The following is a 23,183-nucleotide window of genomic DNA, read 5'->3' as shown; positions in this document are numbered from 1 at the left end:
CCAATCGACCCAGAATCCTTTATCCGTGTCAAAGTGATGAATCCTACGTGTTCGTTTTAGATCATATCATGTATGTATCAAGACATTTGTTATCCTTTGTTGGGATAATCCGCTCCTGTTTTTCCCTGGCCCTCATCCTGCTCGGCCATCTTCTCCGAGGGAATTTCCAAGGGCGATTCCATAGTAAACATCATCATGGGCGTATCAACCGACAGATTAGGAGAATGAGATAGATCGCATATCTCCGATGCAGATCCAGAATGAGGATGAGATGTTTCTTCAATCTCACTTGATCTTCTAGATTGTATAAAAGTGTTGGGATTCAACAAGTCATTGGCAGAGTTGGATTTTCTCAAACCCACCCCGGCGGAATTGATACCGCCAGCGGTATTTCGATTCAATTGATCACTCTTACTTGGTTTTCTTCTCTGTTGTACATCTTCGGAGTCGATGGATAAAGGTTCTTCACTGGATCTTCTGATTATTTCGGGTAACTCCACAGGACTAGTCACCTCGCTCCTGTTATTCCTCTCTTCCGCATCCGCCTTCGCACCTTGAGAAGGAGGTGGTGATGGGGATGATGATTCGGAATGATTAGGATCAGATATTTCCAATTTCGGTACTTCCTTTTCAATCCTTTGTGCATTGTTAACATCTTTGACCACACCTGCCAAAGAATCTTCCCTCAGACTCCTAGCTGCAGCTTGTAAGGCAACGTGTCTCACAACTTTCCATTCCCTATCTTCTCTCTCACCTTCGTGCTCTAACACTTTGATCCATAATCTCAATTTTGTAAGGTTCAGTCGATCGTTCCGAATCTTGTGGGCCAGGGAGGGGATGGATGATGAAATTTTATCTCGGGTAGATTTTTGGAATGGAGTTAGGAGTGAAATATTCCTGACCAGGATCAAAGATGATCGTAAAGAATCTTCGATGGGTTGACATTTCTCGCGTAGAGTGTTAAGGTGTTCCTGAAAGATAAGACAAAATATGAATCATTAGTGATGTTACACGATGAAGGATGAGTCGAGTGAGTGTAGGAACTCACATAAATCAGGGATACTCTCGAGGTATGTATATGTCTTTGATCCATCTTGACCGGTATTCTCTCCTGAACCAAATGAATTGAGGTTGAAGGTCTGTTTGATCCAGCTTCACCTCGACCAGCTGCTAATTCAGCTTTGACCACTCCAAAGACTTCTTCCAATTGTTCACCCTCATGTACGACCTGATCAGGTCCATCTACATCGATATTCCCGTTTTTCACTTTCATTCTCGGATTTCCATTTGATTGGCTGATAGTGGAATGATGATCAATCAACCCTAGTCCTTGACCACTTGTATCTCCATTGCCATTTTCATCAGAAGTGGTATTCGAACGCGGGTCGCTTTCGCCAAAGAAAGCTTTTCTACCGCTTCCCAAAGGGGTCATATTACCTCCTTCTGCAGCTACCGCTGCACCTTTCAACTCTCGCTTATGAGATGCAGCGGCAGCAGCTCCGGCCAGGACGACTTGGTCTTTTCGCATGGTCGGACCTTTCATTTTAAGATTGACAGTCTTGAATGTCGAGGCGTAGTTGATAAGACCTATCCACTCGTTCATCTCGTACTCGTCAGAGGATTGCAGGAGATATTGTCGGGATTGCGGCATGACGACACGGAACGTATTGGGGTACTATCATAGATAAAAGACATGATCAGTCAAGATAGATCATGAATCTACGGTTTCCACTCACAGCAGTAAAAGTACGATCGAAAACAGCCACACAATCTTTGAGCGAGAACACTTCATCAGGTTTGAAAGACGTTTGACGAGGTAAGAGCAATTGGCCGGATCCGTCATCTGCATCTCGTAGAGATTGGATTTGTTCGAGAAGCGTAAGAGCCCAAGTAGGATCTTTGAAGAATAATAGTTGAGATGAAGTGAGGATGACACTCCATGATTTCCATTTCCGAGAGGCTTTCTTGGAGGATTGGTCTGATTCGTCTATTAAGTTGGTACGACCATCAGTACCTAGTCACCTCCAAGATCTCATACATGCGAGGAAATCGATGTTTATGTGAAAAAGGAACCAATGTGCTCACCTTTTCTGGACAGCAATCCAACTTTCACCACCCTCAATACCAGATCTTCCATTTTCTGATCTTTGGCTCCCACCGTATTTCTTCTTGAGGGAGTTGTCAGCTTGCCTCCCACGGTCGTCACAGGATTTGTGGTGATGTAAAAAGGGATGATGAGGTTATTGGCGTTGGCAAAAGCTTGACATAGTAGATCCAGGTTGAGGAACGGTCTTGTACCTCTGTACGAAAATGGGTTTTCAGGTGAAATCTGATTTTCTATGTTGTTTACTCTAAGTGTACCCAGTAAACCTCTGACGATCATGTGATATACGTCCACTTTGGCCTTCCCACTCGTACCCATGCTCATACCGCCCGTACTCGTAACAGACGAAGGCAGAGGGTTGTTGGTGAAAGTAGGCGTGGAAGGTCCAAAGGTCGATGAAGAAGATTCGTACCCGGATGATCTCTTGAGATCCATATCATCTTCTATGAATATGAATGGAGTATAGGTGATGTTATCGAAGAACGCTTCTAGAACTATGGGCGATACACCTTCCATACGTGTATTTCGAATGTAGTCGACTTTCGTCATTTTATTCTTGTTGGATTTGTTGAATGCGTCGGTATGAAGCATCATCATTGAAAATGCTAGGACATAGGTGTTGTCTATGAAGAATGAAACGTTTCAGCCTTGCTCCTCAAGCATCATGGGAAAAAAACGTGTTTGTATCTCAACGCAACACGAAGTTATTGTAAAGATTGAAGCATAGTCTTGACAGGAGGTACAACTCACCCTTGTGACCAAACAACCCAGGTTCACACTCCTCGTACCTCTTAGAGAACGCTTCAATGACTCTATCGATCTGTTGCGTTTCTTTTGGTAAACTCATGTGCATCAACAACCGTCTCAGAGCAACATCAAGGGCGTTATGGGTAAAGTCGAAGGTCGAGAGGTACAGTTGTAAAGCTTCGGTGTGAAACTCGTCGCCACTATAAGGAAACACCGTTATCAGTTCAAACATCTTTCAGCCAGACCTCATACACCTCTCCATCTCTTTCCAGTCTGGTATGTGAGCAGGTGTTGAGTAATTATGATGAACCCACCTTGAAGCAAGTACATTAGCAATCTCATCCCTCTGTACATTGTTAACGATCCTTTCCAACCACGCTTTAGGGGTTTCTTCATCTTGCCTTTGTGATATCTGCTTGATCATCGAGTTCGTCATGGCAGCAGTGATACTTCCGGTGGATGGTCTGGGGCTAGTCCCGGGACTCAACAGTCCATTGGTCGTATTCGTCCCAGAAGTATCTTCCCATCCTACCATCCCACCGCCGGTGGAAGAAGACATCGACCCACTCGACCTAGCAGGTAAGGGGAAGAGTGATGAAGAAGTTTTAGGTGATGATGGACCGGAAGAACCTGAACCGAACAATCCATTGGATATCCTGTGAATTGTACCGGGTCGTCTACGCGGTGGAGTAGCAGCAATGGGGAACAGGTTAGGCGAGGAAGGTCGAGGAGGGGCGAAATGGTATGCAGTAGGTGCAAGTGATATAGTTGAAGCTCGTACTCTGTTCTTACGTTGGGCTTTGGTCTCTTCTTGCCGATTTGTAGATCCAAAAGACGCAATGGAAGGTGTGAAGGAAGTTCTGGGTGATCTCGTCTGAAGCTCTTCGACGCCAGGTCGGCCACTATCATCACCTATTGACCTTCCTCTCAACGCACCGGAAGAAGCCATCGAAGAGGACGAAGTGGAAGGTCTCATCCTCTGGCTTCTACCTGCATCGCCTCCCTTGGGTATATTACCAAATTCATCGATCTCGGTATTTTTACTTCCCTTCCCTAGTAGACTACTACTTCTACTCCGATTGGTAGATTTCGAGAATACACTTTTCATACGGCCTATTATAGCGGAATTGCCAGAATTAGACCTGTCTCCCAATTTAGGTCTTGACGGTGTTCGAGGCGAGGCAGATAACGATAAAGAGGGCGATTGACTATTGGGTGTAATTGGGCGAGGTAAGGGCAAATGAGGGTTAGACGATTGGCTGACGAGCTTTTGAGGAGGCAGAGGTGCATCAGACCACGATCTGACTCTACCCTCTCTGAAAGTAGGCGGGGCTTTAAGAGGGGATTGGGAGGGTGGTAAGCCTTGTTCAGGCAGTGAGTCCAACGGTGACGATATAGATGATTTAGAGGAATTATGGCGTTCAGCTCCGTCCATCCATGGTCTTCGTCCTGGACCCCAATTACTAATCTCAGCTTCAGGAGTACTGAACAGAACTTCACTCTCTTCCTTCTCGCTTTGGGGGGTGGCTACCCACGGTCCACTTCCCGGAATGAAAGGAGAAATGGGATCGTGAGTAGGCAGGTTGAAAGACGATTCCGATGATTGGGCAGTTTGGTTTCGCATCCCAGCATTAGGGATCGCCATGGGAACGACTTGTATTTTGGGCGGTTCGTCCTCATCGTCTGTCGTTTTCGCCGATGAACGTCGCGAGAAAATGCTGGATATTTTACTTTGTCCGGTCGTTGGCAGACTAGTGGCGGTAGAAGGGGAGAGATTGTGTTGCGGTCGGCGAGGTGTAGGCTGTTGCGATTCGGATACAGCATGTTCGACATTCCTAGGAGGCTCGAGACTCTCTCGACTAGATGTTCGCTGCTGTTGGCCAGCAACACCTCCTGAATGGTCAATGACAGCGGGAACACTATCTCCAGCTGTTGATTTCATTTGAATGTCCGAAGTTTTCCTTCTAACAGCCTTCCTTACTCCCAGCCATTCCAAAACACCACCAGATTTGCCCACGCTTTCACCTAAATCACTATCTCTTTGTTCTGGTACCAGCATCGGTTCTTCAACTTCGGTCCCTGGTGGAATAGGTGGTGATTTCCCAAAGAACCCAGATAAACTCCTGGCTCTTCTTATCACCTTTCTTTTCTCTTCTTGTTGCGAAGGCGGTAAGGAGACACCTTCATGCTTCGCAGGTATACCATCCGGTTCCACGAATGCTATCTTGGGTATCGGACTAGGTGAGCGTGAGGGAAAAGGGGAAGATACAGATTGAGGTTTGGAAGGGACAGGTGGAGGAGGTGGTGATTCGGTGTGAGTATTGGATTTTGCTGACGGCAGCAGCGCTGATGGGAGACCAAGTCCAATTTTTGACCCAGGAGTATTGTTGAGGATGATGCTCGGATTCGGTGAATTGCTATGTGACCGCTTATTGGAAGCCAAAGATGGTACTCTCGAATGTCCAGTCGCTGATCTACTTCTCCTCTGGGTCAATGGTGGTTTCTTAGGTGTGTTGGACAATTTTCTGGGACTACTCGGAGTGACGACGATACCCCTAGGCATGGCAGGTGGTTTCATAGATGTCGATGAAGAAGAATTCTTGGGAGGTAAAGGAGGTAAAGGACGATCTACATCTATCGGTATAGGAGGCTGATTCTTTTCTATCTGTAGAGACAAAATCCTGCGTGAGGGCGAGTATGATGAAGATGATTTTGAGGAGGTACGTGGCTGAATATCGGGTCTATGATTCGTTAAAGATGATGAGGACGATCTAGATGCCGGGGTGTTGGGAGGAAATGATGTTGGCTCAGGAGGCGAGAATGGATCACGATCACTTGCTGTGCGTGAGAATGTCCGCTGTTGTATCGTGAATGGTTGAGGCTGATAGAGGATGAGACAAGACGTAAGAGAGATGATCGTCTTTTGGGGAATCTGATGCATTTGAAGAACTCACTGTATGACGTCCATCCAAATCAACTTTCACCGTCCGCTCAGATGCAGACCTAGGTGTCTGCTGATTACTTCCACTTAGATCTTTCATCCTCATCGCTTCGAAATCATCATCATTATCGCCCTTTGATCTCCTTTTCTTCTTTTTCTTTATCGTTTTCTCCGGATCTCCATCTATAGTCAATAACTCTTCTTCGTCTGCCTCTGATCCACCCTCCTTCCCTAAAGAGTCCTTTCCTTCACCTTCCTTGCTCGAATGAATACTACTTGTACTCTTCCTCCTATCCTTCTTCGTCGGAGAGGCATTATTGTCATTGCTAGGACTGGTAATCACACTCGGTGAACCGAGGCCCAGTCCGAACCATGATCTCCTTTTGGCAGATTTTGAAGTGCTCAGAGGCGTAGCTGGAGGAGGATTAGGGATGGGTCTGGTTGGTAGCAATGGTTTGGGACGCGGTTGTGAAGGTCCAGCTTCTGCATTTGTCAGATCCACCATTATGGATTTGATCGATAATCTATCAAGATGAGCTGGATTGGAAGTCTGAAAGGACTATCGAAGCCATTGGATTGTTGATGGTGGTCCAGTCTGAATCTATGTCGAGTACATCATATGTCAATGATGTTGCTATTGTCTATGATGACGCTATGAGATGCTGATGTTTTATTGTTGTTGTCATTGATGAGATTGTGCACAGTGATCTGTGGTGATGTATTCGTGGTACGAGGTTGAGATTATATTGTACTTTTCTTTTATTATGCTGTAATGCGCGTCGGTCGTCGGTCGATCCCGTTCCCGTAGTTGGTTGTAAGACTTAATTGTGTTGGAGTGACAAAAGCAGTTACACCATCTATACAGCTCACCTGTCCATCTGTGTGTTTCAGTTGACGACGACAACCAAGCCCTTTTAATGTCATCTGTATGTATCCGCCCAGTCTCTCATCGCCCTTACCATGCAAAGTGTACCTCTCCGATTCGCATGCATCGCATCTCATCTCATCTCATCTCTTCTCTTCTCATTGCATGCGTCTGCTGCGTCCCCCAGTGTCTCCGTATCCTACGGCCTCATTGCCTGGACGACCACGTGCACCACGTGCTTTGGTGGAAGGTCTAGACTCTCGCGTCATGACCTTCGTATTCAAGGGTGATTAAGCTTGAATTGATACCGAGGATGTGATTACGTGATCAATGAATCATCCAGCCGAGATTGATCCGACGGAATGGGTCGACGATAACAATCAAATCATCTTCCTTCGACTGCTTCCATGTCGTTCAAGCTCAAAGCTCAAATCATCACAAGACATCGCACCGCAATATGGCCTGCTTGAAGTTCCTGCAGAAGGTGAGCTACAATGTTGCTTTTGCAGGAGCATTCAGCGGACCATTGACAATCTCTGTTAGGCTTGGTCAACGACATTATCGAAAGGAGGTAGGCGTTTCGACGGGTCTGATACAACTACAGCAGTATAACCCGGCAATTGCTAAAACCTGTATATGTGTCGATAGGCCACGACACCAATGTGCTCTCTTCTGTGAGCCTTTAGTGAACTCGATCCTGAGCAAAGTGAGGAATAGCTGATGATGAAAATGAACAATAACTCCGTAGTTACGTCTCATCGAAGCCAGACCTAAATACCTGAAAGGTGTATTTACGATCGACCAGAAACATCTCAACAACCATGGCACGATACATGGCGGTGTGATCTTATCAGTAAGCTGATCACCCATCAACCCTCGACAAGATAGTTAGTGTACTAATTACCTTGTTAAGTTGACAGACACCCTGACTTCCCTGTCACTCTCCACCCTTGGATATCCTCCTCCAACAGGCGTCTCAGTGAACATCTCGACAGAGTTCGTCCGACCTGGAGGGACCGTAAACTCTGAGTTGGTATGTATAGGTACAGTTGAGCAATGCGGGAGGAATCTCGCTTATACGCGATGCGAATTCTATACGCCTCCCGAGAAAGGGGATAAGCTAGTGGCGTATGGGAGTCAGACGAAATTCATGGGTGGGTGGAGTAAAGTAACGCAGTTTAGTGAAGATGGAACAGAAGAGTTGGAGCTGGAAAATGGTAAAGCTAAGCTTTAGGAATGCTCGAGTAGACCTGATCGTGTCATGTAAATAGACTGATATAGATCATCTGTTGGTATGATTTGGATCCCAGTACTGACAAAAGCAGGACCAAAGATTCCCAATGCCTGATATTGACTTGCTCACATTCTGACTGGTTGTACATCATTCGTTGACATTCCACGAACATATATCGAATAGGTTGACGACTATATTACCTTGGTCCATAGAATACATCAACTTGAAACATGAAACCATAAAATACCGAAAATTCATAAACACCTTCACCAAAGTAGAATTCGCGTATCTTCTATTTCATTCCTATTTAATCTTCATCACCTATCCAACCAGTCTCACCTTTTTCTTTTTCCATTTCCTGACTGTATCCTTCTAGTTCTGCTTCCAGTTCTGGAACACTGAGTTCACCTTTTTTCCTAGCTACGACACTACCGAAATACCATATCGGCTGACCTGAAAGGTCTTTCAATTCTTCTATTCCCGCTGCGTATCGTCCATCGGGATCGGATTCACCGTGATCTAGAAGCATGATTCGTATCGTACCGCCTAGGATAGCCATGGCTAGTCTGGTCATTTGACCAGTATATTTGAGTATTGGATCTGACCACGATGATATCAAGAAATCACGTCATAAGAGATTACAGCATCCAGATGATAGTTGGACCGGGTGACTCACCATCAGACCAAGGTGTCATAGGGACCATATGTCTCGTGTAATGTACATCACATAATCCAGATACGTTATCGACGTACGATTCTAGATTGACTCCTACTAGAGGATCCAAAAATCGTTCCGATAGAGCATCCCGAAACGAGCCTCTAGAGTCATACTCAGTATTAATCATACAATTACTTGTCATCTTTCACCTTTCGGATACTCACAGAATCCTATACAGAGACATTAAGATTCTTAAACTGTCAGCATTCGTGTGCGGTACGAGAATTATAACTATGGACTCACGCGCAAATCGCTGGAAATCTTTCTTGGGCATTACTTCCATCCAAAACTGCAGGTACCCATTCGATCTCTTTGACCAGGAGGTATCCTCCCGGACGTAGGACGCGCACGCACTCGATCAACATCTCTAGATAATCTGGCATCTGTGGACTTACCAATTCGATATATATTCGAATTTATCAGTGGGTCAGTTCGTGAATCGTCATCTGTGACTACGGAAGGTGAGGGAGACGATGCAGTACAACTCACCCCGGCATGTATATCCCTTACATGAACCACGTCAAACACATCGTCGTCATACTCCTGTCCTTTAGTTACATCATGTATCTCGAATCTAGGTCGATGGCAAATTGCTGTTCAGCTGTAGGTTGGGTTCGGATCACACAAGCTGTATTTTGACTTACGAAAAATTAGGTGGGAAGACGGTGATAGGTGGATGAGCTAGATCTACTCCTGTGATCTAAGGTCAAATGTTATCAACAAAGTTTTCATCCAAAGGTACACACTGATTCGAACCTGCACTTCTAGCATAGGTCATGGTGCGCCGGTATGACGACTTACATGAATATTGGGGAAAGCTTCAATCATCTCCAATGCCCTGTGAATTTAACAGAACGGGAAGAAAGAGGTTAGCTTGGTATACCACTATCTTCCTCCTTCTATGTGGGGGTGGTTGCTGTAAAGGAAAGACTTGTGTTCAACTCACCATTTACCTGTACCGCAGCCTACATCCAATATCTTCCTTAGTTTACCGTCACTAAGCAAAGCTGCCACTTCGTCTAAAATTCATGAACACATCAAAAGTGTCAGTATGAAGCTTCACACGTTTGCATACATCCTTTGTGAATGGTGATCATCCACGTTAATCGAAGTGGAAGCTAATACACCGAGAGAGAGTGCGCTCGCATATACTATGATACGTATCTCTGCTTGATCACAAATATGACTGACCTGGGATATTTCCTGCATGATACTTGTAGACCTCATGTATATAATCTAGTCTCTGCAAGTGGCAATGAGTGGTGAGTCAGTGAAAATTCAGATCCGGGTGATCTCAGGTTGATCAGAAGAGCCCAGAGGTGAGGAAATGTCATATCGTATGGTCCTTGTTATCGACCATAGCTTCACCAAAATCTCAAACGGTTTGTTCGACTTACCTCGGTTTCAGGCGAATGAGAAGCCACCTATCGACCCAAGTTTACCAAGACAATATCAGGATCAACTATCACACTTATCGTAATGTGGCCAGTGGTCCGAAAGTCGAAATGGCGGCTCAAAATGGCTCACAGGTAAACAATAATCGTCTTGCTGTCAAGCGATCGGAAGCGTCAGCTTCAGTACGCCACCATTTGTCCATCGGGGGATTCGATCTCACTATCGATGAAAAGAACTTCATCGAATAATCAATCGTCAGTCAGCCATATCCTGTCTGCGGTATGAATGTTGTTGGACTACAAACTTACTTGACCTTCATCGAACCTTAGTGCTGATCCACCTCCAAGCTCGTTGAAGGGATCGAAGTTCATCTTGAACTATATCGTCGTTCGACCTTGGGCTGATGGCGAATAATCGGTACCCGTATCGGTATGATACCTCTACTTTCTTTTTTCTGTCAGCCGGAGGGGTGTTACAGATACTCGATACTATATCCTGGTTCAGAGTTGAGGTGACTCGTGTAGACCCACTGTCTGATCGTGTAGCTTACTGTAATTCACCACATCAAAAGAGCTCTGCTATACGAATATGAAATAAGGTAATATGTAATATCAAGTGAAGTCAGTTGACTTACCGAGAAAGGATCCAATATGATCGTATTTATGTTTACGATTATGTAGTCGGCCGCTGCTTTCCAAAGTTAAGCAAATAAGCAATTTGATGGTGATAGCCCTTGATTACAATGTGTAGTGTTCACGCTAACCCATACAGTAACACAAAATCAACGTGTTACTGTTGCATTTTTAGTTACCATATGTACTGTACTCGTACAGTAGCCATCACCAAAAACGCCACAACTTACCTTCGTGTGGGAGTTGATATCGATGTCGTTTCTCATCTACCATCAAATGATGGTACCTTGACTCCACAACCACACGTACCACCAGTACCACCAGTTCTGCTACAAGCCGAGACAAGTTGCAGTGCAACTGTCATACCATTGGTATCCTCATATCAGATCAAAACAACACCTCCTTTCTAAGAAATTCACTCACCGAGCCGGTCCTTTTTTAACTACTCCAAAGGACGCTGGAGGTGAAGCTGGAGCTGGAGTTCTACCTGTGGTATGATGATGTCACAGGTAAATGGCGGAGATGATCAGTCGGATTGATATTGGAATTGGAGCTGAATTGCTTTCGTTTCAAATCTTATTCCATGGGCGCAAGTTGTTGTTGATATTATCGGTGTATTTTATGGTAAGACATTTCGAAAAGACAAAAAAAAGGATGTTCAATCCTTCAATCCCTTGGTTTTACCTTTCTATCATCTTCTTCCCCACTTTGAGTGACAATGATGATGATGATGATGATGATCAATAAGCGTATGTGTTCCCCTTTCCCCCACTTTGTAACAAAGTGATTGAACTGTGTGTTTGAGGGTTTGAGGATCATTTTGCACTTTTGCTTTGATTGATTGGTAAACGCCTTGTGCGATACGCACTAAATTAGTGCTGGGTCCGTTCTCAACTGTATGTTTGACCCTTGATGGGAACGGGTTGGACCTTAATTAGTGGAAATACCTCGAACCCCCCATGAACATGATCAGGCATGTACATATCAGCTTTCGCCTCCAGAGAGAGCGATGCCCGAGCAGATGAGTATACCTTACGTGTGAGTGGACTTTCGATATCACCAATGAGACTCAAGCGAATACCGCCTATCCGCCAATGACCGGTTTATCGATGGACCGATCTGGAATCGTATCGGAAGGTGATCGTGATCGCACAGATCTCCAATCCATCATCAAGCAAGTTGAGTGATTCATGGAATCGGAATCTTGACCGAGGCTCATACCTTTAAGGAACCAATCTACTACCTTCACTCGACCTATCACACCGTCAATTAAAAATCCTGCAATCTGGAATACTGTACATATCAGTTTGTCTTGGCTGGGCAGGCCAGATTAGATCCTGCACTACCATCATTCATCAGGGTGTCAAAGGAGTCAATTTGTAAATAGGCTCGGCGGCTTAAAGGCTGTGCGAGATCACCTCGTTGCAAAAATGTCAGTACAGTAGTCAATAGGTGAGTTAGCCTATGAGGCTGAAACTATACATATTAAATTCAATTCTATCTATTAATATATTCGATACTATACAACCTGTTGAATTAGATTCGCCTATGATTTCGGTATTACTTCTTTCCAGATAGCTCTACCAGCATTTGATCATACATCATTTCAGAGAACGAACTTCTTGTTCTTCCAAGCCAAAACAAAATATACAGTACCACCGGTATTCGATTGCATTTATCGTCCTTAAGCACCTCCTCTATCAATAGCTACCCTCAAGGGTGGTAATGCTCTGGGCGCATTATCGTTTATCACATTATGGTGCTGATGCGGAGGAGGAGCATCAAGAGAAAGTTTATGTAGATGTATTGAATTTCTAGGTCCCAAGGCATAATCTCGGTCAAACATACCCATTCCATTATGATTTGTATCCATACTAGTTTCGGAAATATTTGACCAGGAAAGGACAGTCGTTCCATTCGGAAGAGGGATCCCATTTCCATTAGACGCTCGTGTAGGAGCGATGGAGGATGTAGAAGCAGAAGTGGAAGTTGACGGTCTACCTTTACCAGGAGCGATGGATGACCATTCTGATGGGTCTGATTGTTGTTGTTGCTGTTGGTTGAAAGTAGGAGGCGCAGGTGGGAAACCGTATGAACTCCTAGACCATGGGGCTTGTTCGTCCGTGGGCGTAACGACATAGCTCTGGACAGAAGCGACAGAAGATCGATGAGAGGAAATTTGTGATTGGGTAGATGGGCGACGGGGTTTACTGATTGATTGCCTTGCGGTTCTAAATATTGGATATATGCAGTCAGCGGTGATTCCATTTGCCCACAGCGAGGCAGAGTAGAGGAAGTGGAAGAAGGAGGTTCCCATCAAGTATCAGAGAATGAACTCACCCAGGACAAGGACCTCTTTTCTTCTGAGCACCTGTATACACACACGTCGTCCCACTTTCTACACATCTCGAACAAGGACCCATATCTCCTCCACCGGCATCACATCTGACCTTCCTATTCCTACAGGCATTACAAGCCTTTGTCGTTCTTGAGATCGGTGCTCTTGCGCCCATCCCCGCATAATCAGCTTCATGGATTGGTCCAGTCGCATATGCCGTGATTGGTCTAGAGGTAGATGAAGAAGAAGTAAATTCGTAAGGATGAGATGAATGTCGACGTAGTAATCCCGGTCTGTCACTTCCAGCGAAACTCGGCTGTCCAGGTGGGTAAATGTGTTGCTGTAGCTGCTGTTGGATAGGTCTTGAATCGAAATACATCGATTGGCGATGTGTTACGATTGGAGCGGTGTAGGGTGCAGGGTAGTACTCGTTACTTGGTTCTATCGGTACAGTGGATATAAGTCTTGTAGATGTATAGGGAGAGGAAGAAGAAGAAGATGATGATGATAGGTCGATTTTGGGTTTGAGGTCATCGTCTCTTCGATCTTCATGTGATCGTCCAGTGCCGTTACCGTTGCTACTGACATTACCAATCCCACTTCCTATCGACGATGCTGAAGAAGGCGGCGATCCACCTACAGTTAACCCATTAAGTAGTGAGAATATGCTACTGGGTCGTCGATTGGACGAGACGGGTGAAGGTAATGCCAGTCTATGTTGGCTGCCATCCACAGGGAGCGGACATTTGGTATCATTTGGTGAGGTATCGAAAGCCAAAGAAGTAGGTGATATCGCAGGTGAAGAGTTTCTGGAAGATGGTGATAACTGATTATGAGTCTGACTTGGAGTACCGTTCCCAAATCCTATTCCTATTCCTGCTCCTACTCCTACTCCTGGCGAAGGTAATGGTCCGTCATTTAATGATATAGATGAACGTATATCGCTTCTTGTAGGCATGATCAGTCGACCTGTTGATCTGTCCTCTTGAATTAGGAGATGCCGAAGACGCGGTGATAATGATGTATCCTGCATTTTCGATTAATTCTGATGAGGATCCAGAGGCGAATAGGAGGATTGAAGAGAGCAGCAACGTAAAGTTACCAAATCCTTTATATATACTATGATAAATATACCGAATCTTTTCCCTCCTAGAGGATCTTCTGCTTCAGCCGGCAGATTGCGATGATGTTGTTGCGTTTTAGTCAGCAAGAGGATTGTGCAGATTGGAAAGAGGTCTAAAAACCGAAAAAGATCAAACAATGGGAAACCGGCTCGGCTTGTCGTAAATGACTAAGAATACAGTTGAGATGGGAGTTTAGGAAAGTTATCTCAGTGTCGTTTCGTATTTACGTTTAGCTTTCGATCGCTTTGTGAATGGATATACAGATATCTGGGTCTGTCTTCAACCTTCTGATTTCCAAAGTATGGGAACATCCGCTGGAATTTATGAAGGAAATGAATGAGTCAGTAAAACTGATAACTCAAAAGCTAAGAAGAGAAAGAAAGCATTTATGTACCTATTGATATAGATCCGATCTACGTCCTTCCTTCTATATGATGACGCTGTAGCAGTGTGACGATGTATATATTCTGTGTGTTATTTTTCTCTCCGAATCAGATAACCTTTCCGTCTTCACATTCAAGCAAACCCGAAATATATTGATAGATATGGTATACCACGCTGTCCGTTGTTGAATCTGACGGTATCCAGTTTGATAGGATTGAGAAAGACGTTCGAGAGTAAGAGAAGGAGTCCAAGAATAGACGTTTGGCCTGACGTGAAGAACGTGATGCGGATTATGACCAGGATGAAGGTGGTTCCTCAAAAGGCTGGATGACGTGCTGAAAAGATTACGACTATGGTTGGATCTTGCTGGATTGAATGCCAAGACAGATTAGCCGCAATGGTTCGTCGAACAGACAGACCGAATCGACTCCGAGCAGCAAATGATGAGATGAAAGAGCTAGCTGGTAAAGGAAAAGTGTCAACACAAGAGAAAAGAAAGATACCTCCCAGCTGGAGGAAGTTGCAAGTTCGAATTATCAGCCTAACCCAACCCACCTTGTTACACGAAAATCAAGCTCCCATCTTTCTTCTGTAGGTTACTCAGTATTCCCTAAGTTATGTAGCCTCTTTCAGGTTCAGGTTCGACGTAAATAGAGTAAGTTAGTCTAAGGTACCGATTTGTGCGGGGGGTTGGTTGAGATTCGTTTGGCTTGGTTTGGTTTGGTTAACCCGTTGTAAAACATTCTTTGTTTGTTCATGCGAGGAGGTAAGGTTTGGCCAGCACCGAAAGTCAGTCAATTGAGCAAGCAGGGAAGGTTTCGGAACAAATACAGTGCGAATGAGAGAGCTGGCTGTAGACAAGGGAGCAGGTGTACAGAAAGATACTTATGATCACAATTAGAGTTAGTCCGTTCTTCCATTGGAGCCGAAGTAGGTAATTCCCCCAGGTCCAAAATCTCGATTAAGTGAAGGAAGCCCTCTCCGTCGTTCCTGTGTCCTGTACTTTTCGGAGATTTTCTGGTAAGAGGCTGAACAGCTGAACAGAAGCTTACGGGATGAGTAGACTCTTGGAATCAAAGTTTGACACAAGCTTCAGGGGAAAGAAGAAGAAAAAAATCACTGTAGGTGGCTTAGTTCCTGATCTCACACTACGAGTACTGAACGAAGAAAGGCTCGAACATTGACACTTTTACTATCCTATGTCTATTTGAGTCTCTCTATCAGTGGCTTTTATCAGACATGCGTACTTCATTTGTACAATGCAGTACCTTCAATGCTGAGGCGGACAAGGTACACAGGACATCTGTATGTAGAAGGGACAGAGCGGGATCTAGGAAATTATCAATGGTTCAGGCTGAACACATCGAGAAACGTAAACGCAGTTGCCCATGAATGATGTCAACAGATCTGTCTCTTTATGCTTATGCCAGCGGCAGAAACGCCATGTTTCAGCTACGGAGCTGGGACGCTCTCTGCTTTATTTCTTTACCATGCCACTGTAGTAATGACTGGTACCGTATGATCCGTTCCACAGTCTCGGTTCTAAACTAGCTTCTTGATGATAGATGTTGCGGGATCAATAGACGCCCGAACAGGTTTCTCTGAGCCAAGCGTAAAGCATCGAATTTTGTCTTGGTTTTGTCATCGGTATGAAGAGTATGGATTGATGAATGAGGAAAATACGGAAGCATGGTGGTGAAGTAGTGTGCCATTACCAAATCAAGCTCTAATACTTCCCGCTCATACCCAGCCGTTCATTGATCTTGAATGGTCATCATCATCACACTACAAGACACAGCTTCACAACATCATGCCGCAAGAAGGGGCAGACCTTCCCACTTGCATTGGCCAAAGTCCTTGTGTGTAAAGAACCACGAAAGGAACTCAACGAACGAAAGGTCGGTGTCATGACGACATCAGCCATGGGTAGTCCTTTGATAGGCATCTCCGCTCAGATTCAGGTAATGTGTCTGCTGTATCGTAATTACTGTTTGTCAACTATTGAGAATGGTTCGTACATCTTTCACCCCCTCATCGTCTTCCAGATCATCTCGTCCTGTACTGCATGCCAACTCGCCTGAGCCGAGAATTAACGACAACAAAATGCTCGATTCCAACCACCCAACTCCAACTTTGATGATGATGCTTCATCGATTTTCATCTCGTCTGAACGTTCTTTCACATTGTCGCTCGGCTCCATTCCCATACCTATTGATGATGGTGGTGAAGGAAAGTCATCGATGGGATCATCAACTAGTAGATCTTGAGTCCGATCACCTTGAAATGGGTCTAAATCAGGTTCAGGAGGATCATCCATTTGGATATCTTCTTCCAATTCAGACAGGTCGCCCACCTCGTCCTTACGAATATGTGTATCGCGAAGGTCGTATTGACTGTGATCAACGGATGATCCCTGAGGAAGGGGGATGCATGAATATGGTGATGAATACACTGCGCAGAGGTACAATGTGACTATGGTGTTGAGAAAGAAAAGATCAGCAATGTTGGGCCAACATATCACGGTGAAAACGCGGTCATATTGATTTTGTGGGTGCTCACCTCCTGTAGCCCACATATCCAATCCTCTTTCTTCCCTCCACCACTTCGTTCCAACCTCCTGCTTACTCCCGCAATCCATCGTAACTCCTGCATGGTATTCTTCTCTCAAAGCTACTAGACGATCGTAAGGAAAGTAATCAACTGTGCCTTGTTCATTGATCTTTCTTAGATGGGGTCCAGTATGACGACCAAGAGTGGAGAGGAGTCTCGTTTGGCTGGTCGCGGTGCCAAAATCCGCCAGGAGGATACGAGGATAGGCACAGGAGGTGTGTAAGAGGATGTTCTCCGGTCTGACATCTTAGTCGCACGAACGAATGATAAGCAGCTAAAGCGCATATACTGTATGATAGAAGAGGCCGATGGTACGACTGACATACCTCGATGTACTATCCCCATCTCATGCAAGTACTTTAAAGCGCTTATCAACTGCCATCCAATCCATCTCACTTCGTCTTCCTGAAGTTGACGGTGTTTATCGATATAACTCCATAGATCACCTCCAGCTACCAGTTCCAAAACTACGTGCATCTTCCCTTCCCTGTCTTCTTCATATTCCTCATAGTCTTCTTCGAGTTCCGGTTCTATAACATAATCTAGTAACTTCAGTATGTTCGGATGATCGCATGACCTTTGCACTTTAATTTCGAACTTGACCAGTTCCACATATTCCCTTTGAGGATGATGAGGTCGAATCGTCTTGAAAGCTACTTGTACGAGGTTTTGGGATCTTCGATGAGTTCCGATGTTGACTATACCCCATGTACCATTACCCAATGGATAGTTGTGGATGATCCATGGGTCTATTGGTAATGTCAGAGAGGGATCAGACGAGGGGAATAAGTGTAGGTGGCGGTCCATGATCTGTGATGGAGGGGTAAGGTATTGTGCTTGCGAATGATGAGAGTAGGTAAATTCTGCGATCAAACCACAAGTTAGGAGGGGGACAGCGGTTTAGGAGAGAAGGATCGGAGCTGGGTATATAGAATGTGTGAAGCGATTCCAATCGACGAGTCGATGCGATGGGCATGGGTCACTCACCCCCGTCATATCCGGGTAATTCCAGTGTGTCTCCTTCCCTCAATACCCTAAACTTAGCGTTTATCTCCTTATCTCCTACTCTCTTGGTAACTGTACCCGGACCGGCATGTTCGCCATTGATGATATAGCCGTTTGAAGAAGTATCATGGAGGATCGCTAATGAGAGGTTCGTAGTGGTTTTGACGCTACCGAACATGAAGCAATGATCAGCCTCTATCCTTTTGGTTGACTTTCATGGAGTTGAAATGTAAGGGATGTAATAGCGCCAAGAGAGCGAGAAAGGGATGTTGCCTGATAGACTGACTGACTTACGCATATAGTCTGATATGCAAATTTGATATTTTCCGATCGTCAATGGCTAGATCGCTATTCCCCCTTCCTTCCATCAGATACAAGACTTCGTACCTTATTCCGGTAGCCGGAAGAGTGAAACGTACCATTCTGGATCTCTTCCTATTGTGAACACCTTCCCCAACTCAATCCGTATTTCTCCTGCGATAAAAGTCGTCAGAAACGATAAACCATCACGAAACTTGCTTTCTTCCCCTTCACGTCTCAGGTGTAAAAACCCAACAATGTTCGCACGTTGATCTCTTCTCTGGGATATCGTCATAGTTCTCTTCTCTCGGTCAGCCTGGATCTGAGCTAATAGATTCTGTTGTTGCGTCTCGGTTAGATCGTCAGGGATCAGTCGTCTTGTCATGGGGCTTGGGATTCAGTCGGACATGGAATGAGTAGTTTAGTCAGATCAGCAGGGGGTGGTGATAAGCAGGGCGATAGTTTGAGATCAGCATCGGTTCTGAGAGAGTATACTATGTCGTATGCAGTCGGATGAATTGTGCATAGGTATAAGGAAGGGATAAAGAGGAAGAGAAGGAAGGAAGGAAGAAAGAAGGAGGAAGGAAAAAGACACACACGTCAACCGAAGGGGGGAAGATCACGTGACATGGCGGAGGATGGATGGATGTCAAGTATGTATGTGTCTATCCGCCGTCTCCTTACTCGTGAGATATCATCGTTGTCAATCATTCTCGTTCTGATTCTATCCTGCTACTGTACATTCGTACGTTTTGGATGACTGATCTTATATACTATGCTACTCGAGATTTCACCCATACAACATCCCGTCCATCTACACGTGCCAATCATCTATTTTATAATCCTCTACTCCATACCCAAGAAATCCACTCTTCCATTAACTTCTCTCGCTAGCTGTTCATCCCCTTCCAAAGCACTATACAGGATCGTAGGCAACGAGCCGGACCATGAGCCTCCTACGCCTACTCCTATATCCTGTACTTGATCGTTAGTGTTGGTCGTATTTGATATTCGTCCAGTCACACATCGTCGTCTATTGTAATTCGCAACGTTATATATCGATACGTTCTCTACCTCTTGAGGTATACCGATGTACCTGATAGACGAGGCCAAAATCATCAGTATCAGTAACCAACCATCACCTGGGTAGTCATCTGATGTTTAAGCTATAACAACTTTGGTCCAGAGAACACTGCTTACTTACTCATCATTATCAATCCCTACTAACCAATGTCTCCTCACGAATCTCCTCAACTGAGCTTCCTGTGACAAACATTCCTTATGTCCATTCATGTCTCCTTTCTCACGACCGTTATCTCCATTCCCACAGGCTATCCAATTATTCCTACCTATCAAAACCAGCTTGACTCTACTTGCACCAACTCTGCTCAAATCGATCCCATCCAATTGAGGTGTATATATAACCAACTCTGCCAAAAGTCGATTCTCCTGTCCTAAGCTCTTGGGTGAACCCAATATATCCAAGGCAATCCTGTACGTATCTTCCTTGATTAAAACCACATCCTCTTCTTTCCCATGGTGGTAACTATCGATATGAGGCGAAGAATGATCTGGGAAATGTATAATCACCGAATCGCTCTTTATACAATTCCAAACTTCCCTTAGCAAACCTCCATATACCAAAGGCCGTTGATCCAACGCTCGAAAGATTGGAGATAGGAAAGTGATCGAATCAATTTGATCGAACAATACACGTGATCGCCAAGTGTCCATTCCATTTCTCCAAGTTTCACCTCCAGCTTCCAACAACACCATCAGACTTTCTATATCGGATATCACGACAGATTCGACCAAGTTGCATAAAGTGAATCTACGTGTGAATGGAGAATTGGATATTGATGGATCGTAAGATAGACCAATTGATGGAAGAGGCATTATACCTGGACCACTCACTGGCCAAATCATTGAGCTTTCCTCAGCGGTCGGACCATGAAAGCTTGGTCCCAGACCGTAAAAATAAGATGGACTATTTTGGGATGTGAGGACTACGTGTCGATATAGAGTAGGAACAATCTTTCGATAGTTGGATTTGCAAGTCCGCAGAACCGATAATCTAAGTGAGGCTGAAGGGTGGGAGATGACATTTGACCAAATTTGCTGGAGGATCTCGGGAGGTAGGGCATTCATCAGCTCCACCAAGGATTCGAGGGGATCCATACCGGTTGAAGACTCGCTAACGTCTTGGTCGATATCCATATCGAGGGGAGAAGGGATACTCAGCGAAGAGATGGTAGATGACGGAGTGAGTGTGGGATCTAGCTTCATAGACTCTCGACTGAGTTTAGGATTGTCATGTGGATTGAGGGGGTTGGGCATGATGAGTTGTAGACCGTTGGTCATCGCGGGTATCATCGCAGAGGTATCGCTTCAAGTTCGAAGAATCACGATGGGAAGGAGAGAGGATACATTACATCTTGTACTGTACTCCATGTTAAATGCATTGATATGTATAGTAGTGGACAGGTGTCGAGTACCTGATGGTCATCAACACTGCTCTTTTGTCATGGTGTTCCATATCACCACCATATCATCATCGATAGACGCGAGTGACTTTGGTTTTTGATGTCAGTACATGACCGCACGGGTACTCGCGACTATGACTGTGGACTGTTGATAGTAGAGGATGAGAGATTCAATATCATCGTACGGTTGTACAACACTCATTCAGGCATACGGTGGTACATGATATATACTTATATACTCCGAATAACATACAATATCTCTATGCCTTTCAACGTATCTGATCGAGTAGTCGATATATACCATCCACAACAGATCCTTACGCTTTCTCCACTCTATCTGCGTTCCGGCTGTTGGTTTCAGATTAGATTTCCCACATGAAACCTGAATCACTTGCATGTCAGCGATGTGATCACTGATCCTTACCCAGCTAATTCGGCAGGATGTAAAGTTTAAACGCAGATCATTTGTCGAATGACGTGACCCGTTCAAGTCAATTGCTTATCTCTGTGTCTCACAAAATTTTCATTGAGTAGAATATCAAATCCCAATGCTATGATGTTGATGATGATGATGATGGTGATCGCCACCTCTATCTTTGTTCAGGGGGGAGAAGGATGGTATGATATCGTTCATATCTTTCTTTCTCATATGTTTGGTAATGATTTTCTACAATGATCTTAGCAACAAGTAATCAATCGGATGATAGTTTAAATCTCCACCTATACATCTACTATACATCTATACCTAGATCGATTCTAGTGATAGATCTTGTGTTCAATCCAATCACGACATACAAGCACGATGACCACGACACAACATCCAGAACCAATACGTTCCCGTTCCCCTTCTCCTGCGCCAACTTTATCAAATTCAACTCATAACGTTCTTACGAAGGAGACGACCCTCTCCACTCTCTCAGCCGTTCATCCTCATTTACTTGACATCCTACGTATCCTCATTCCAACCGTTTTAATTCGAGTCTCCAAGACCTTCTACGACGACTTGGTCCCTGGACTATATCGAAGTCTATCTCTAAATGAAGGGAACATACGAGGTATCTTGGAAGGGTACGACGATGGAAGTGGGAGGAAGAAGGATGCTTTGGGACTGGTCAGGGAATTAACGATATGCGATTTAGAAGTGTTCGATTATCTCTTAGAACTAGATCGGAATGTACCGAGTGATCATTCTCAACAAACACCAGTCAACGGACCTATACAATCACCATCATCATCTGAGAACAATAACCGTATCGATGAACATCAGTATGATGGTAATCTATGTTTATTCCCAAATCTCGAGACCATACATCTTCCCTTCAGATTCATCTCATCCCTCAATCAACTTACCATCCTATCCAATGAGATCTCTCACGACGACGATCATCTTCACCGCACCAGACGTGCCGAGGCTGAACGTAAACTCAACCTATACCCAATGATATTCTCTCGATATTTCAATACTAGATCAATCACCATTGATCTAGGTCAGGAGATAGATACCGATTTATATTGGGCATTCGATTCTACTTTATTCAATTTACTTGATTCTATTCCTCCATCTAGAAGTGTGAATACGAGGTTGAGGATAGAAACGGTTCTACCGAGGGAGAGACCTTCAAGAGGTTATATACCTCATAATCTTCTGCAAGCTTCGACTATCCAATTTATCCCACTTCCAGCCGCCACCGCAATCAATCCCGACACCGCTCGCGCACAAGGAGATGGAGTCGATGGCTCAGGGGATATAGGGAAGAATGAAGATTTGGCTAAAGTCATAAGAGATCATTATGACGTACATACCTCTCGATCATCTTATCCTCCTATATTGTACTATGTGAGGGATGTGCGAGGGATTATCGGGGAGATGGAGAAGATGATGGAGTCGAGGGTCAGAGTGGAAGAAGAGTTGTTGGTTGATGAAGACGAAGGAGGATTACTAAGAGAAGAAAAGTAGAAAGAGTAGAGTAGATGGATATCATTACGGGGGGACTGTCAAAGGGTAGGTAGCTCGATAGTGGAATACGGTGGATAAATCATAGATATCGAGCCGACAATACCCCGCTTTAAGCTTTGGTCTGATCTTTCGTAGAAAGTATGTTACATTACATTATACGACGGACTGGGTATAGATTTGTAGGACGAATCGTCTTGTTCCCATTGACTGATGAATATGTCAAGGTTTATGGGATGCTAGGGTTGTATCGCAATATCGGTAGATTTGTAGAATGCTTTTTCTGTCTCAAAATCATGTTCATGCACTATGATGTTGGTGTTCCTGACGCTGATGCTGATGCTGATGC

General features: G+C 44.7%; 7 protein-coding genes across 7 annotated transcripts; 2 read left to right on the top strand and 5 right to left on the bottom strand.

The window, feature by feature from the left end:
- Positions 1–89: 89 nt before the first annotated feature.
- On the bottom strand, positions 90–6,297 carry V865_006420 (uncharacterized protein; the record flags this gene model as incomplete). Its single annotated transcript, XM_066230179.1, has 7 exons — positions 90–971; positions 1,049–1,675; positions 1,737–1,987; positions 2,086–2,727; positions 2,855–3,051; positions 3,166–5,732; positions 5,806–6,297. 7 exons carry the CDS (start codon positions 6,295–6,297, stop codon positions 90–92), a joined length of 5,658 nt encoding a protein of 1,885 aa, XP_066086276.1.
- An 817-nt stretch (positions 6,298–7,114) lies between these two features.
- V865_006419 (uncharacterized protein) lies at positions 7,115–7,891 on the top strand (the record flags this gene model as incomplete). Its single annotated transcript, XM_066230178.1, has 5 exons — positions 7,115–7,141; positions 7,201–7,228; positions 7,306–7,331; positions 7,406–7,510; positions 7,571–7,891. 5 exons carry the CDS (start codon positions 7,115–7,117, stop codon positions 7,889–7,891), a joined length of 507 nt encoding a protein of 168 aa, XP_066086275.1.
- Positions 7,892–8,198: 307 nt separating this feature from the next.
- Positions 8,199–10,375, bottom strand: V865_006418 (uncharacterized protein; the record flags this gene model as incomplete). The annotated part of the gene is made up of 11 exons (XM_066230177.1): positions 8,199–8,491; positions 8,568–8,710; positions 8,853–8,992; positions 9,099–9,183; positions 9,254–9,309; positions 9,411–9,447; positions 9,556–9,628; positions 9,801–9,852; positions 10,007–10,033; positions 10,137–10,157; positions 10,313–10,375. 11 exons carry the CDS (start codon positions 10,373–10,375, stop codon positions 8,199–8,201), a joined length of 990 nt encoding a protein of 329 aa, XP_066086274.1.
- A 1,945-nt stretch (positions 10,376–12,320) lies between these two features.
- V865_006417 (uncharacterized protein) lies at positions 12,321–14,007 on the bottom strand (the record flags this gene model as incomplete). The annotated part of the gene is made up of 2 exons (XM_066230176.1): positions 12,321–12,867; positions 12,977–14,007. 2 exons carry the CDS (start codon positions 14,005–14,007, stop codon positions 12,321–12,323), a joined length of 1,578 nt encoding a protein of 525 aa, XP_066086273.1.
- Positions 14,008–16,571: 2,564 nt separating this feature from the next.
- V865_006416 (uncharacterized protein) lies at positions 16,572–18,519 on the bottom strand (the record flags this gene model as incomplete). Its single annotated transcript, XM_066230175.1, has 5 exons — positions 16,572–16,954; positions 17,042–17,338; positions 17,419–17,955; positions 18,080–18,264; positions 18,392–18,519. The coding sequence occupies 5 exons, from the start codon at positions 18,517–18,519 to the stop codon at positions 16,572–16,574; spliced, it is 1,530 nt and encodes a 509-aa protein (XP_066086272.1).
- A 724-nt stretch (positions 18,520–19,243) lies between these two features.
- Positions 19,244–20,734, bottom strand: V865_006415 (uncharacterized protein; the record flags this gene model as incomplete). The annotated part of the gene is made up of 2 exons (XM_066230174.1): positions 19,244–19,493; positions 19,602–20,734. The coding sequence occupies 2 exons, from the start codon at positions 20,732–20,734 to the stop codon at positions 19,244–19,246; spliced, it is 1,383 nt and encodes a 460-aa protein (XP_066086271.1).
- A 948-nt stretch (positions 20,735–21,682) lies between these two features.
- On the top strand, positions 21,683–22,837 carry V865_006414 (uncharacterized protein; the record flags this gene model as incomplete). The annotated part of the gene is made up of 1 exon (XM_066230173.1): positions 21,683–22,837. One exon carries the CDS (start codon positions 21,683–21,685, stop codon positions 22,835–22,837), a length of 1,155 nt encoding a protein of 384 aa, XP_066086270.1.
- Between the last annotated feature and the right edge of the window lie 346 nt (positions 22,838–23,183).

This window comes from Kwoniella europaea, chromosome 2 (genome assembly GCF_036810445.1).
Source record: "Kwoniella europaea PYCC6329 chromosome 2, complete sequence".
NCBI lineage: Eukaryota > Fungi > Basidiomycota > Tremellomycetes > Tremellales > Cryptococcaceae > Kwoniella > Kwoniella europaea.
Note: the sequence above shows the minus strand (reverse complement) of the source record. Positions and strands in the feature narration are given on the sequence as shown.